The sequence below is a fragment of the Tachypleus tridentatus genome, chromosome 6 (genome assembly GCF_004210375.1).
Source record: "Tachypleus tridentatus isolate NWPU-2018 chromosome 6, ASM421037v1, whole genome shotgun sequence".
NCBI lineage: Eukaryota > Metazoa > Arthropoda > Merostomata > Xiphosura > Limulidae > Tachypleus > Tachypleus tridentatus.
The window spans coordinates 149,149,240-149,166,679 of NC_134830.1; the positions used below are offsets into that span (position 1 = coordinate 149,149,240).

The window sequence follows — 17,440 nt, forward strand, 5'->3', positions numbered from 1 at the left end:
ATTGCCTTATTTACTTGTAAATTTTAAATCACTTATAGCTTTATGAACAGTATCATGAAGTAATGGCATTTTTCTATGTGTCTGTGGTACATTCATCATTATTAGAAATTTAAAATCTCTCTTCATGAAACATCTTTTTGTTAAATGTGAGTAATCTTTTCTGAATGTGAATCTTCAGTCATGTTATAATTGTTCTGTTGTTAGATATTTTCCAGGAGTTAGGTTTGTCATGTTTTTAATTAAGTATTTCTGTTCTACTAGATCATGATAGAAGAATTCAAATCACAGCAACCCCTCCTAGATCGTTTAGTCACTTCTGGTGAAGCAGTCATTACTACTCTCAGTCCTTCTTCCCCTGCCAGCATTACAGCTCGTAACCAAACGGATGCTATCCACAAACTATGGAAGGAACTTATGAGCCAACTTTCTGAACGTGAGAAGAGCTTAAATGCTGCCTGTGGGATCACCAAAGAATTTCATGATGGTTTTATGAAACTACATGACAGTATACAGCTGATATCTGATAACTGTGACCAGCTATTCGAAGATCCTGTCAATGTAGAGGAGCATCTGAACAAACTAACTGTAAGATTGTGGAACTTTAGTTGTATTTTGTATGAAATCTTATAAAACAAACACAAACCTTATCCATTATCTTGACCAAGTTGTAATCTCTGTAATAAACACTCTATTTGTATTGTAAGTTCCTGTATGATTGCCAGAAGCTAATAATTCCAGATCCATATTTTATCAGGAAAAAAACTGATGTAAATTTGACCCAAGAAATATATGTTATATTTTGTATAAATTTTCTGGAACATTATATCAGGTATTGTACCTTGGTTGTAATTTATAAAATATTGGGCTACAAATGTAGTGTAAATGGAACATTTATCTGAAAGAAGACATACATTCTCCAATACAATTTATGGCTTTAGAGAATTGCTTATTATTTCATTAAGTTATTTTTTATATTAAATATGTCTACAGTCTGATGTAATTTGAAAACAAAACACACTTAGTTGTAATTTCAATAGTTTCTTTTTCACATTAAATATGGACACTATATGATAACGTATTTACTTTTTCAGAATTGGGAAGAACAATTGGAAAGTCAGCGTCCTCGTTTAGCAGCTGTAGAAAGTATGTGTGAACACCTTTGTGAACTGTTGAGTGATTCAACCTCCAAGACTGAGATCAGTAACAAACTGATAATGCTCCAGAAACAGTACACTGTTCTAACTAAGAAGATTGGTAAGCCTAAACTTTAAGCCTCTTCCTTAGCTGTTTGTGAGATTTGATATCTGGTTAGAACAGAAGGAAGACATAGCAAGTAAAGTACAACATTGGACAAAACCATGCATGTGTATCTGTATACATATATATATATAAATGAGCACTTTATGGTTCCATATGTCTTGTTTCTCTATACAAAGGTTACTATCAAATAAATAGTTTATTCATAGTTAGTAGTAAAGTCAAAAAACTATCTTTCTTTATTTAAGTGTCAAAGCGTTTTGTGAGAAAAGTCATTAGGGTTATGGAACACTGTTTATCCCTATCTAGCAAGAGTAATTTTGTTCACCATCTTTTGACTAATATACTCACATAGTAATAATTGAATGGCATTAGAGTATGTTAGGATAAATTCACTTAGGCCTAACATGTTGCTTATCCTTTGATAGATTGTTTAGGCAGAGTATTCATGGTGAAACTTTGTAGAATGGATGGCAACTGCCTATTTTGGAGACAAGTGTAGAGGACTACGTTTCAAAAGTCTTCCACCTTTCGTCTTTCCTGAAGAGGAAAAGCAGAAGACTTTCTAAGCATAGTCCTCTACACTTGTGTCCCCACAAAAGGCAGTTGCCATCCATTCTACAAAGTTTCACCATGTTGCTTATCATATTGCAATCTGAAGTTGATCTGGCTTCTTTAAACACAACCTTTCAAATAAATCTGTCATTATAGAGATTATTGATTTGAGTAATTTCATTCAACATTTGAAAGTTGCTAGGCCTTGCTTACGAGTTTTAATTTCATGATGCTCTCAAAGTATGTTAAATTTTTATAAAATCCAAAGAAATATTTTGTGTCACTTTAAATTTATTTATTATAATTTTAATATGAAGGAATAATTAACTTTCTGTTGCAATTAAACATTTTACTTCTCAGATTGTATCCAGTTAAGCAAGGCTCTTTTATACTGCAAAGGTAAAAAACTTACAGTGAATTATTCTGACCAGTGAACACCAACACTTTTAACACCAACAACAACAACAAAAGGTTAAAGCACACTTTATCATTAATTTTGTTTCCCATAGTCAGAATATTAAAATATTTTAAACATTATAGATAACAAAAAGGCAGAATTAGAGTCTTCTCAGAAGGAAGACCAAGACTTTATCCTTTCCATTGAAACCATCGAAACATGGCTGAATAAGATGCAAGACTGGTTATCGAAACCTTTCACCATTTCTGCTGACCATACAACCCTGATGAAGCAGGTTAAGGATCGTGAAGTAAGTTAAGAAAAATCCAACCGGAAATATTTTCCTAATATATTTAATGGAAGTAAGTTATTTCCAAGCTGCATGGCATTAGAAAACAAGTTTTTAAATTATTTTCTTAATTGTATGGCGTGTATGACATAAAAGTTAGAGATTATGGCCCCTTCTTATGTAGTAAAGCACTACCCATTTTTAAGGATTAATTTATGGTCCCCTGTAAGGTATAAAGTATAACCCTATTTTAGTGAAAGATCACAGTAAGACTGGAAATGCTTCATTCTTAAATGATTCAGCTTATTACAAAGAATATCATAATTGTAAACTGGTTTTTTCACCTTAAGAACTCAATCAACATTAGTGAATTATGAAACATTACTTTGTATAATATACAAGTTTATGAAACAGCATGATAAGTGTAATGAAGCAGCAAAATTAGTTTGAAAATTAAATACTTTTAAAAATGCTGGTGATGTTATCATGAAATTCTTGGCTCAAATCAACTATGTCTCACAGGTTTGTAAATTAACCTTCAACTATGTCTCACAGGTTTGTAAGTTTCCTTATCAACCTCGTATTTAATAAAAGCTAATTTTTTCATCGTATTATGGTTTTATTATTACGTGTTTAACCGTACGTCATTTCTTGTTAACTATAGTTTATACTGTATTTATTTTTAAGTAGTTTGTTCTCAGATGAATTTTGATTTCCACCCATAACATTTGTGATGTTTACCTTTATTAGCCAATACACAAAGATATTTTAGACAAAGAACATGAAATCTACATTCTTCTGAGTAAAGGGAATGCAATTGTTAATGAGGTTAAACACAGGACTGGACCTATCCAGCTGAAGGAAAAATTAGACACCATCAAAACTCAGTGGGACACAGTTCGCAAAGAAACCACAGACAGGTAGTTTGTTCTTTTATGTTTTAACTTGACATAAATATTTGATTTAACTGTAAAGCTTTCCATGTATTTCTTGAAAATTGGCTTGTGATGTTTTATCTTTACTGTTTAATTAATGCTACATGTATGTTTTTGGTACATATATAATTAAAGTAATGAAAATATTAAATATACAGCAACGCCCTCTTTTGTTTTGTTCTTCTTTCAGACAAAACAGATTACTTAGATGTACTGACACAAGTCCAAAGCTTCATTCAGCACTAACAGACTTTCTGCCTTGGCTTGAGCAGAGTGAAGAGAAGCTAGCGAGGTTCCATCCAGTCACCTTCCAGAAGACAGAGCTTGAAAAAACAAACCAAGGATATTCAGGTACTTTGGTGTGACGTAATTATTTTTTAAAACAATCTTTTAATTCTTGTGCTATTTGTTAATTAATTAATTAATAAGTTGGACTTTTTCAACATAAGTGGAGAAAGAGTGGAAAAGCAACTGTATAAACACACCTGTTTCTAGTAGGATTATTAAACAACAGTTCGAATTTGTAGTAATATCTAGGGGGACTGAACAAGACATTATAGGGTCTTCACCCTATATCTTTTTACTAGACATACAATAGTGAGGTGACAGCCAGCTTTCACAGTAAGGTCTTTCTTGACTGTAGAAGATTGGGATAGCTTTAGCTTCAGCAAGCTACAGCTAATATGATAGCGTGAAATGTTACTATTACAGGTGTTCAAGAATGAGTTATCAAGCCACAGCCACGACTTTGAGAATATCTGTAACTTTGGTGGGATGTTGTTAGATGAAACAGATATTGACCAAGAAGATATCAAACAGAAGCTGGTGGATCTTAAGTGTCGTTGGAATCAGGTCAATCAAGGTATGTTAAGTTCTCACTGTAACAAAGAGTTGTATGTCTACCACATACAACACATGTTTAATAATCAAAACAGATATTTGTTAATTTGGGTATTCCACAGGTGCAGATGAATTACTATGAAACAGTTTTTATGATAATGTTGCAATAGTTACCATTCAATTTAAAAACCAGTGAAATTTTATATATGTGTAAAAATGGCTGGTATGGGTAGAGAAAGCTCCACGTAGAGGAACGCACAACGTTTTAACCTTTTTCAGTCATCATAAGGTCGAAATGCTGTTCGCTCCTCTACATAGAGCTTTCTCTACCCATACCAGCTATTTTACCAGATATATATTTTTTATACAAGTGGGTTTTTTCGTCATCACAGTGAAGTTTGAGTTCCTACTGCATGTATAACAAGCGTATGTTTGGCTAATTACACTTTGTAACAAAATTTTTACTTTTTCTTGTTCCTTGGCACAGAGTTTCGTTTCCTGGTTGCTTATGCCTAAAGTAAATGGAAAACACCTATTTTTCTCTTTAAACTTTGCTTTTTTGACCTACGAGCATATAATGAAAACATAATGGGCGACTATATTTGGGAGCTGATAAGTGAAAGTGATTTGCATCAGTTGCAAATCTCGAAAAACTACTCACTTCTAAACATCTTTGTATATCTTTAGTATACATACACGTAGATCTTGATTCATATGCTGTTTTATTCAGACCTTATGTAAATGAAAATGTGCAAATTTGCCTGTTTTTTATATAGAAAATAGGTTAATTTCTAAATTTCATTATCCAGGTCACAAAAGCAAAGTTTGAAGGGAATAATGGCCATTTTCTGTATTTTTACAACATAAGCAATAAAGAAATAACACATACTATCCAGGAACAAAATTTGTGTTATATAGTGTTATGACATAAACTTCCTAATCTTGGTGGATATTCTTATCTTTTCCAAATTCAGAGTAGTGGCTTCTATTCTAAACCCTGAATTACTGATTAGGATCATTCAAATGGACACCCACTGATGTTTTTATAACCTGTTTACATACACAGTTATTTATGTATTTGTAACTTTGTTGGGTACAGAGTATGTGCTCTGTACACATGCACAAATTTAAACAAAAATGACATCAATAAATAAATTAATGTTACTGTTTACTGCTGTGGTTTCAACTGTATTTTACATAGAAAATGAGTGATTTTCTCTATTTTATTTGGTAGGTTTTCTGAGCATTGTAACTAGCAAAAATATAACATTACATGTCCTGCCATTTACAATGTGTGTCAGTAATGTGAAGTTAATTTTTTTATTAGTTGTGAAAATAAGCGATACCTTAAACATGAGAAACTATTTATTTACCTTTTTCTCTTTACAAAATAAAAAGATACTGTATTAATGTTAATTGGTTTCATAGCAGTTGTTGATACATTTCTAAGTTTAAAATGGGGTTATGTTAAATAAAACACTTTTTTTATATCAAGTGATGTTTGGCCTGCTAGCATTGAATGTATATCTTATGAAGAAGTGTGGTTCTCTCAAACAGGTGTGCTAGAAAGATCTCACACTGTGGATAATGTGTCTCGGCTGTTGACAACATTCCTTGACAAGACTCGCAACTTACAACACACTCTTCAACAACTTGAAGAAAAGTTGATTTCACTGGATGGTCTTACAAATATTGTTATATTAGACAGACTGAAGGTTTGTAACACTAAATAAAACAACACTAAGGTGTGATGTAAGAGATAACACTTGAAACTGTGTTGTGTTATAAATACACTTCAAGTTATGTCATAATGTTTAAGACAATACTTGAGGATATATCATAAAGTATAAGACAACACTTCAAGGTGTGTTGTAAAGTGTGTATGTAAAAGGGTATATCATTTTTATCATTTTACCATATTCTGTTGCTGCTGATGATAGATCTAAGACTGGAACACTAGAAGTCAGTCACATTCAAGTAACCAGTATTTTGATTTTAATTTACATAAAGAAAATGTACATGTGTATAACTGTCAGTTGGAAGTATGAATAAAATTTTAAAGAAAATTAATTTATTTTATATATTTGTGTTTCAACTTTTATAGTTGTTATGACTATAATGCATATAAGGCTAGTCTTTAATCAAACTAAGATTTTGAGTTATAATTCCAGTACTTGTACTATCAATGTACGAAGGAGAACTTTTGAGTATTTGTAGAAAATCTAATCAGTAAATTTTTGGGAATTTTGAAATGAGTATTAATCATGAGTAGTAAGAACATAATGAAGTAGGTTTAGTGCAATATATATATATATATATATATATATATATATATGTACTCTCTCTCACACATCTTACTATTATAAGAACCCATCAAATATCACTGGAAACCAAACCCAAATTTGAGTCCTCAAATATGTATTTTCAACTTCGATGCTCATAAACAGTCATCAGAAAAATAAAGGACTTTGGGAAACCAAAGTGTATTGTGAGAAATGTTTTCTTTACCTAAACAGTTTTTCTCCCAGCATTTTTCCTTGTCCCAGAATTCATTTATCACAGCTGTTTTATAATAGTATCAGTTTTGTCACTGCAGTAATCCTTTCAAAACCACGTTTCTTTTAAATACTTTGTCATTGTTCATAACAAACAACAAATTAATTAATTTTACTAGGTGCTAAATAAATCGTTGGTATAAGAAATCCACCGTTGACAGGCATTTTTAGAGTAGAAAAAGTGTTGAAACTTAGATGCTGTTTACATCTATGTCAGAGATAGAATTCTACTAAAATTAAAACAGGCAATCAAAAGAGTAATTATCATAGAAGAAGTGGAATCAGGCTCATGTAACTTGTGAACTTTGAAGAAATAAAGCAGGACTGACTGACCAGCTGACACGTGGCTTTTATTATTATGATTAACTGGACTAGATTAAGTTAAAACATCATATTCTCTGGATTTTTTATGAACTTTTCTGCAATGTTAAGTTTTTTAGTGGATTTTTAGCCAAACGAACAAAAATACATTTTCATTTTAAGGTAGATTTAACATGTCTTAAGCAAAGGAAAATATACAAAAAAGTTAACAGTGTATTTTCAGGATGCTTGAGAGAACGTTTCTGTTATTCATTTGGTTTGGAGCTGAAAAGATGTGTATTTTGTTGTACTCAAAAGCAGATAATGTGTTCTAATGTAAAAGCATTGCTCGTCTGCATCGTGTAAAAATACTGTTGAGATTGTTTCCTGCTATTGTCTTACAAAAACTAAGTTTAAAAGATATTGGATTGTTTTTAAAATGCTCGTTTCTGCTACATGTAGGTACTGTTAGAAGAAGCTACTGGCCTAACTCAACAGTTTGACCTGGTCAGAGAATCTGTTGACCAATTGACATCAAATGCCAGCTTAGATTCTGATGCTTCTCACATTAAACAAGAAGTGCTGACTTTAGAAAGTCGTCACAAACAACTAATTCAGACCATAGAAAAGAAACGCACAGAAGTGGAGTTCATCTTGAAAGTCCTTTCTGATTTCACAGTTAGTAATTGTAATGTTTGATGTTTCATTATCTCAGCATTTCATCTTTCCCCAGTGTTATGATCCAGTTGAATTTTGTAAAACACAGCTAGCTTATAATATTGTAAACTACTTGAGGAAAATTCTGTAACACTCACAAAATATTATTACATTTTGGTGAAATAAAAGCCTTTAACAAACTTTACAGAATTTTTAAAAATCTGTTTTTTATGTTTTTTCCATAATCAGTAGGTTATAGGGAGTTAGATTACCACATTTTCAGATTTGTTTGTGATACATGTCTGGTGTTGAATTAGGCTGCAGTACCTCCATTAGATTAAACATTTCTCTGATCTCTCCAGATGAAGGAGAAGGAAGTACAGCAGGACATGAAATCTTTAGAAGAAACATTAGACAACATGACTCCAGCTGCTCGAGTCATCACTGTCGTAGAAACTCAAATTGTAGAAATGAAGGTAAGAAGAATGTTCTGTGTGAAGGTAAGGCACATATTCCTTTAATGTTTATATACAATTAGTACAAACCGTATCAACTTCCTGTGTATGTATACTTTTATATATTCTACCTCATATCCTCTAGTGGCTCAGCAGTAAGCACGAGGATTTAAAGTGGTAAAGTTTAGGATTTGATACCAGTAGTGCACTTAGTCTGTTTGTAGCTTTCTATTTAAACAAGCCCATTAATGGTTGAATTATATTAGTCATTATGTATTTATTAGTTAAGTAGAAAAAACTATATATGGTATTCTTCTGTAATTATTTATTAAATCTATGTTGAGGGTAAGGTGTCGAGAAGCCATCAGATAATGTGCATTCTCTATTTGGTTTATTTTCATGAGAATTTATTTAGTTCTATACTCTAATTCATGTCAATATATTCGTGTGAAAGTCATGTTAAATACAAACCAAAAACTACAGAACCTTAATGCATTGAGGCTTCTGATGTACTGGAAAGACGTTATGTAAGGTATTTTTAACATTATATAATGTTTATAATTTTCTGGTACTTACAGGACTTTATGGGACAACTGGATAAGGTAAAAAGTTGTATTGAAGATGTTTCTAAACACGGAGAAGATATGATTGACCAGGGTTATACCACAGATGTGACATCACACAGAGAAAAGGTTAGTTATGAAAAAAGTGCAGTCTTGCTGTATCTTGTTTTGGTTTATATATACAAATTATATTTCACACTCAAAATCAGGTAAAGTTCTTTTGATTATCTTCAGTTTCATGTTCTCAGATGAGGGTGTTCAAAAATCTTTACCTGATATAGTATATTTTGTTTTTTTCTATCTAAAGTGAATTGTTTTACTCACTAAAGAAACAGTTGCTGCATACAGATAAACTTCCAAAACACTTCCAGGCAGAGAATTTGGAGCTCTGAGTACATATATAAATTACATCAAATGAACTTTCTTATCCAACAGATCATAAGTCTTCATGTAGTTATAATTGTAACAGTTTATGTACCTGGGCTAGTAACATTTGTACTGTGTAAAACTGATATATGTGTGTAGCCATTTTATTGGTTTTTCAAATATTACAAATTGTCTCTTATTACCAAGAAAACATAAGTATTACAGTAATAGATTTGTTTCTTTTGGTGGAGAAACAACATCTGGTAAAAAAGTATATTTTGTTTTTTAACAAATAATAAACTCTAGTGAATAAAAGAAAGTATTATTTGACAAGTTGTTAATCCAGTTTGACAACTTACTGAACACTGTTCTTGTACTGCTTTTCTTCTAGGTGAGCAACCTTCGACAGCAGTGTATCCACGTCAGCGAAAGAATCAAGGTTCGGTACTCAGTATTGGAGAGCACTCTTGTCACGTTAAAATACTTCTACGAAGTCTACAGTACTACGATCACTGAGCTTGAAAAGATTATTGAAGAGGAAAAGAATTTCCAGGCTATAAGTGGGGGAGTGGAGACAATAAGGTTGCTACAGGAAGAACTTAAGGTTTGATGAGTTTCTATTTTCTTATTCTTTGATCATTAAATATATTTTTCTTTCTCAGTGTTTCTTGAAATGTCGATGTAGTTTCAGTGTTTTATTACACAGCAAAGATCATTAATATTGTAAAAACCACTAAATTCATTATTTAGAACTAAAAGAAGTCATTGTTTTATTATGTGCAATAAAGTGAACAAACCATTTAGTAACAAATATTCCATCATTGTTGTGTGTCGTTAACTTGTAAACAATAAAGTGAACAAACCATTTAGTAACAAATATTCCATCATTGTTGTGTGTCGTTAACTTGTAAACAATAAAGTGAACAAACCATTTAGTAACAAATATTCCATCATTGTTGTGTGTCGTTAACTTGTAAACAATAAAGTTAACAAACCATTTAGTAACAAATATTCCATCATAGTTGTGTGTCGTTAACTTGTAAACAATAAAGTGAACAAACCATTTAGTAACAAATATTCCATCATAGTTGTGTGTCGTTAACTTGTAAATCTTTCACAAAAGTATGTATTTTTGACAGACCTTCCACAAAAACCACATTGAACCCCTGAGCAAGCATATAGCAGATGTTAACAAACAAGGACAAGATCTTGTCCAGTCAGCTTTTCCAGGTGTGGACACACTTAAGCTTGAACAAGACTTGGAAACTCTGACAAAGAAATGGAATGATTTACAAGAAAGGGTACTTGTTTTTACCTTTAAAATGGCTACAAGATTAATGTTTCTCTTTTTTTTTCTTTATCTCAAGAAATGTGCTTGGTTTGTCTAAGATATTGTTTCTAATTATAGGTGTATCTTTTGATAAAATATATATTTGAGTCTACAAATCAATGAATGTTTAGCAGTGTATTAAAACAAGCTCTTCTTGTTAATAATTATTTAAATTATTGTATTAATATGTATACTCACTTCAGTGGTTTTTGTTTGTTTCCAGTAAGCTGTTGTTATGATTTCTTATGCAAAATAAACTTGCTTGTAGAATTCATGTAACCAACAGTAACTTACTCATCTGACTGTCTTCAAATTGTGTTAAAAGTTGAATAAACAAAATTATTTTCCTTTCAGCTGAATGAACGCGAGAGATTGCTTGACTTGAGGCTGCTACAATCTGGTAAGTTCCAGGAAGCTTTAGAGGGAGTTCAGAAATGGCTACAAGATACAGAAGAAATGATTGCCAACCAGAAAGCTCCGTCAGCAGACTACAAAGTGGTGAAGGCTCAGTTACAAGAACAAAAAGTAATTTGACTCTTTTTTCAAACTTTTTATTCATTTGTATAAATCATTAGTTGTTTGTTGACTGGTGGTTTCAGAAAAATATTTTGGTTTTGTGCGAGTTACTTGAAATCTGAACATTTGTATATATACCAAATGTAGTAGTAATAAATTAGTAGACCACTGTGTCAGTACTGATTGTTACTTATATTTGTTACAGTTCTTAAGAAAGCTGCTCCTCGATCGACAGAATAGCATGACTTCACTGACCGAAATGGGAACTGAAGTCATGCATAGCTTTGAGCCTGCTAAGAGGAAAGAAGTCGAAACCCAACTGCACGTGTTGACAGAGAGGTTTTCCAGTCTGCTCATAGTAGCAAGGGAACGTATGGAGGCTCTTGAACAGGCTATTCCTGTTGCTCAGGGCTTCCATGACAAGATAGGTTCACTGATGGTGTGGCTGGAATCCACTGAGAAGAGACTAGTCATTATGAAAATCATACCAATAGATCAGGACAAGATCAAAGAGCTAATAATCGAACTCAAGGTGAGAAAATAAATAATGCATTGCATTTAATTAGGGTAAAGATTAATTAGATAAAGCTTTAGGAAGTTGCTAAAAATTAGACAATGATAGAATGTTTAAAAACTGTATTTCCAGAACTGTTACAAGACTCACGCCATAAGAAAGAGTTTATGAGTAAATTTTAGAATTAGTCTTGTAATTTATGCTGCAAGTCTTCTCTTCTTTTTAATCTAGACCACACTGTTAATATGTCATCAGGTTTTCAAGGCCTAGAGAGGGGCTGCTTAGGGAAAATTTGTATGTTTCTATATCTTTTTTTCTTTTCTTTTTGAAAATTTAAAAGGAACTTCATGAGGATATCACCAACCACAAAATCTTGTTTGAAGAGACAAATCTGTTGGTTCAAACTCTGGTAACTCTGGTTAACAAGGAGGAAGCCCACGAAATTCAAGATAAATTCCAAGAAACAATGGATCGTTATAACAAGATTACAGAAGACAGTACAACTGTTGGTGAGCTCTTAGCCCAGACTCTAGAAGGTGTTCAAAATTTCTGGATTAAACACGAAACACTACTGACTTGGGTACAGGAGGTGTACATCAAGTTGACACGCTATCAGATCCTTTCTGTATATCCAGACAAAATCCAAGAACAAATCATGGAACTGACTGTAAGTGCTGGGTAATTTTAATTATCTAACATCTAAGGTTAGATCAGAAATTTATCAACTTGAGATTATCAATGGAAGTTTCAGAAACCTATTATATTGTTTGGCAGTTATACGAATTAAGAACAGATTAGGTAAACACAAGGGGTTCAAATCCCCGTCACTAAATGTGTTCATTTTTTCAACTGAGGGAACTACAGTCAATCCAACTATTTGTTGGTAAAAGAGTTGCCCAAGAGTGGGAGTGGGTGGTGTTGACTTACTGCCTTCCCTGTAGTCATCTATAACTAAAAATGGGATGACTACCTGGGGAGCAGATGAGTACCACCAGGTAATTCTGCCCAAGAACCACCACTCATGTATCAGCAAAAGGTTTTTCAGGACTCAGATACTAAAATCAGGTCACAAGGTAGATAATTCATACAACAAGCCTAGAAACATGTTAAAAGAAGACGTTAAATGTCTTGTAAAAATATTTTAAATAACATGCAACCACCAATTCTGCAAAATATATAAAAACCTATGTATTTTTCACAACAGATGACAACATGAACCAGAAATTTCGAGAATTTTCCAAAAGTGAGCATATTTGTTGTAAATTGGGATCAAGTCATGGATATAAAAATTATGTACAACTGCTTATTCAAGTTGTTCTAAATAAATTATGGCTTCTTCAGGCAAGACTTTAATGAATACAGTCAGAAAAGTATTCATGTTTTTTTTTTCCTACCATGAGAAGTATATACAAATTTCTTTAATTTTTTTCACTTTAGTATACATTTATTTCCAGGTATATATCTGTTATTTTTCAGTAAGCTGCTATACATTGAAAAAAACTGCTAAGTGGTTTTAAGTTCTAATGTTTTGTCAAACTTATTACATAAAACTATGCAGAAACAATACGATCTCCTTAAATTGGCATGAGATCAACTTAAGACCTGGAACATTTGGAGATTTCTGTGCTGAAGCTTTAATGACTTCTATTTGTTTGTTTACCAAATGACACACCTCTATTTTCACCTTTTTATATATATGTTAAACTGCTTATAATATAGAGAAAATCAGTGTTCCGTTTGGCAGACATGTAAATGTTGTATTTTGAGTTGGTAGAAAATGCATCAGTAATAATAAATAGTGGGTTAACCCTTAAGTAAAGTTAATATAGCTCTAGTCTTGTGTGTGTGAGAAATTTTGCATTCAGTAACTTAAGAATGATTATGTACAGAAAACCTGGCTCTAAAGACACTGAGATAACATCTGAGAACAGGCCTAGTGTATGAGAGCAAAAGAATGGTTAATTCACTGGTTATTTCTGAAAAATAGAGCTGACTTATCAGTGAGTTGTATTTTTGTTGCTGAGTTACTGGAAGACTTACCTGGTGTATAAGAAGTGTTGGATTAAACTTAAGTGAAAAGTGAAGATATATTACTGTGTAACTTTTTGTCTGCATCTCCTATGATGTGCTGAGGTTGTGCTGATATTAAACATGATTTTTGATTAGTTGTGTGATTTCTATGAAATGGTTAACATGTAAATGTATTTCACCAAATTTAAGAAGCCATAACCCATTGGATTAAGATGACATCAAGTAGTGTTTTACACATTGTTTAGATTTGGCTATCAGGGTTCTTTTACTTTGATGTGAAAGTGTTATGGTAGCTCACATTGAACATTTAACTGTGATTTTATTCAGGAACTTCATTCTGAAATCACTGATTATAACTGCCAAGTGGATGACCTGATTACCATATCACAAGAACTAATGAAACATGCTTCAGGTAAGGGTTATCTTGTACAAAATATCTAAGAAAATTTAACTAATATTCTTTCATTTTTTGTTGTTTTAAGACTCTGTGACAGTTTGTTATGTATACAGAACTGAGGAAAACAAAGACATTTATATTTTGAAGAGTTAAAGTTACCATTGTTTTCTTTAGTTTTTTAATTGAGTTTTACCAAGTCCCAAAGGTTTTGAGTATTAATTATGTATGTGTTATTTTAACCAATAAAATTTAGAGCTAAAAATTGAAGCTTATGGATAATTAGAAACAAATCTGAAATGTATTTTCACAATCAGTCACTAACTTCTAATTGTAGGTGATGATGTCATTCAGCTAAAAGACAAAGTAGACATTGTCCAAGGCAAGTACAACGAAGTATCCAAAAAATGCACTGAGAGACAAAATCAAGCACTAGAGGTCCTTCCACTTGCTCAGAACTTCCAGAGTTCTCGTGAAAAGCTGGTGTTATGGATAGATGAGACAGAGCAAATCCTGAAGACCCTGGAGACTGTTAGTCTCAGCACACAGGAGAGTACCATAGAGGTAAAAGGCTGAGAAATTATCATGCTGAACAGTTTAATCTGAAAGAGTGATGGTCAACTCCCTAGAGAACAGCCTGATAATTGACAGTGGTGGTATTCACCAAACTCCTTTTCTGTTGTCTGTCACTTCAAAATTAGGGTTAGCTGCCAAAGATAGCTTTGTTCAACTGATACATTAAACCCTACTAATTAATGACCCTAGAAACAGTAAAATATGAAGTGTTACTAAATGTTTTTCAGTGACTGACTCAATATAAATGTACACAAAGAAGGACATCTTTAATAACATTTGAGTTAAACTATTTCTCATAAGTCAGTTATGTAGAAACACTTGATACTCATATCACTTAATTCTTGAAAACCTGATTAAAGCCTTTTATATTATTAATATAAAGAGAAGCATATTTCCCAAACTACATAAGCTTGGTTATATGGATATGAACAAACTGTTTCTTTCAGCACTTGGAAAAGGTAATGCAAGAATATCAACCAGTGGTTGAATCAGTTACTTTACTGGGACCACGGCTGTACCAGATCTCGCCAAGTGAGGGGTCACACCTGTTAGAAAACCTCATTACTCGAGACAACCGACGTTACGATTCACTCTGTGAGCAGATTCAACGTAAGGCAGAGAGGATACAGATGTCAAAACAGAAGAATGTAGAGGTATGAAAGCCCTGGCTTGTCCATGCATGATAATTAGAACTGTAACAAAAGTTTTATGCTTATGGAGAATGGATCACCCATTTATAAATGTTATAACATTTCACTTTCTTTTATGAAGAGATGGATTCTTCTTTTACAACTAATATTGGAAACCTGAAGCACATGATATAGTGATTGGAGTCAACTATTGTTTATGGTATTTCATAGTTTTGTTACTTTGTGACAAGTTGCTATTTATGTTTAATTACTACCAAGAAAAGTTATTTCATTTTGTGTTACTCTGTACAACACACACTATAGAGGCCATACTTTATATACTTATTTCCTATTTTATATGTTTCTATAGCATTTTGTGTAAAACACAGATAAGTGATAAACTTACTTGAGTTTGGAATGAGACAGATTCTGGAATTAAGTACTTGTAATTATGTATGGCTGTGTTAATTTGGAATGGCCTTCCCCACATCCTGCACATAGGTTATAGGAGACATAGATGAACTTTTGGATTGGTTCCGGGGAGTCCAACAACAAGTCCAGGAGGCTGAGCCCCTCTACCCAAACCCTAATTCTCTAAAGGCATTATTGAAAGAACAGAAGGTCTGTAAGATTTCATGTTAACATTCAAATAACTTTTTTATTAATAATTGAATAAAATGTTTTATATTTGTTATATAGAGTCAAATATTATAGTAACCAGTAAGATTTTCATACATTTACCTTAAAAACTAATCTTCTTTCAGATCAAACACTAATAGGAAAATCATAAATGTCTGCTGAATTACAAGGACAATGACCAATACATTGTTGTGCTAAAGGCAACATACTGCCAGGGAGACTGACTTAAACAGTAGTGTGTCAGACACAACATACTACCAGGGAGATTGACTTAAACAGTAGTGTGTCAGACACAACATACTACCAGGAAGATTGACTTAAACAGTAGTGTGTCAGACACAACATACTACCAGGGAGATTGACTTAAACAGTAGTGTGTCAGACACAACATACTACCAGGAAGATTGACTTAAACAGTAGTGTGTCAGACACAACATACTACCAGGGAGATTGACTTAAACAGTAGTATGTCAGACACAACATACTACCAGGAGATTGACTTAAACAGTACTTTGTCAGACACAACATACTACCAGGAAGATTGACTTAAACAGTAGTGTGTCAGACACAACATACTACCAGGGAGATTGACTTAAACAGTAGTGTGTCAGACACAACATACTACCAGGGAGATTGACTTAAACAGTAGTGTGTCAGACACAACATACTACCAGGGAGATTGACTTAAACAGTAGTATGTCAGACACAACATACTACCAGAGAGATTGACTTAAACAGTAGTGTGTCAGACACAACATACTACCAGGAAGATTGACTTAAACAGTAGTGTGTCAGACACAACATACTACCAGGAAGATTGACTTAAACAGTAGTGTGTCAGACACAACATACTACCAGGGAGATTGACTTAAACAGTAGTGTGTCAGACACAACATACTACCAGGAGATTGACTTAAACAGTAGTATGTCAGACACAACATACTACCAGAGAGATTGACTTAAACAGTAGTGTGTCAGACACAACATACTACCAGGGAGATTGACTTAAACAGTAGTGTGTCAGACACAACATACTACCAGGAAGATTGACTTAAACAGTAGTATGTCACACACAACATACTACCAGAGAGATTGACTTAAACAGTAGTATGTCACACACAACATACTACCAGGGAGATTGACTTAAACAGTAGTATGTCAGACACAACATACTACCAGGAGATTGACTTAAACAGTAGTGTGTCAGACACAACATACTACCAGGGAGACTGACTTAAACAGTAGTATGTCAGACACAACATACTACCAGGAGATTGACTTAAACAGTAGTGTGTCAGACACAACATACTACCAGGAAGATTGACTTAAACAGTAGTGTGTCAGACACAACATACTACCAGGGAGATTGACTTAAACAGTAGTGTGTCAGACACAACATACTACCAGGAAGATTGACTTAAACAGTAGTGTGTCAGACACAACATACTACCAGGGAGATTGACTTAAACAGTAGTGTGTCAGACACAACATACTACCAGGGAGATTGACTTAAACAGTAGTGTGTCAGACACAACATACTACCAGGGAGACTGACTTAAACAGTAGTGTGTCAGACACAACATACTACCAGGAAGATTGACTTAAACAGTAGTATGTTAGACACAACATACTACCAGGAAGA

At 33.0% G+C, this 17,440-nt stretch overlaps 1 protein-coding gene across 1 annotated transcript in view; it reads left to right on the forward strand.

Annotated features, from left to right (window-relative positions):
* Positions 1 to 17,440, forward strand: part of LOC143251773 (dystonin-like) — a 61,663-nt gene that overhangs the window by 10,177 nt on the left and 34,046 nt on the right. The window contains 19 exon segments of the mRNA XM_076503017.1: positions 262 to 585; positions 1,092 to 1,254; positions 2,353 to 2,519; positions 3,249 to 3,418; positions 3,624 to 3,792; positions 4,145 to 4,295; positions 5,831 to 5,988; positions 7,591 to 7,806; positions 8,148 to 8,261; positions 8,819 to 8,932; positions 9,561 to 9,773; positions 10,309 to 10,470; positions 10,854 to 11,024; positions 11,221 to 11,547; positions 11,870 to 12,196; positions 13,888 to 13,972; positions 14,292 to 14,518; positions 14,977 to 15,183; positions 15,661 to 15,780. Coding sequence (XP_076359132.1) covers positions 262 to 585; positions 1,092 to 1,254; positions 2,353 to 2,519; positions 3,249 to 3,418; positions 3,624 to 3,792; positions 4,145 to 4,295; positions 5,831 to 5,988; positions 7,591 to 7,806; positions 8,148 to 8,261; positions 8,819 to 8,932; positions 9,561 to 9,773; positions 10,309 to 10,470; positions 10,854 to 11,024; positions 11,221 to 11,547; positions 11,870 to 12,196; positions 13,888 to 13,972; positions 14,292 to 14,518; positions 14,977 to 15,183; positions 15,661 to 15,780 — 3,585 coding nt within the window.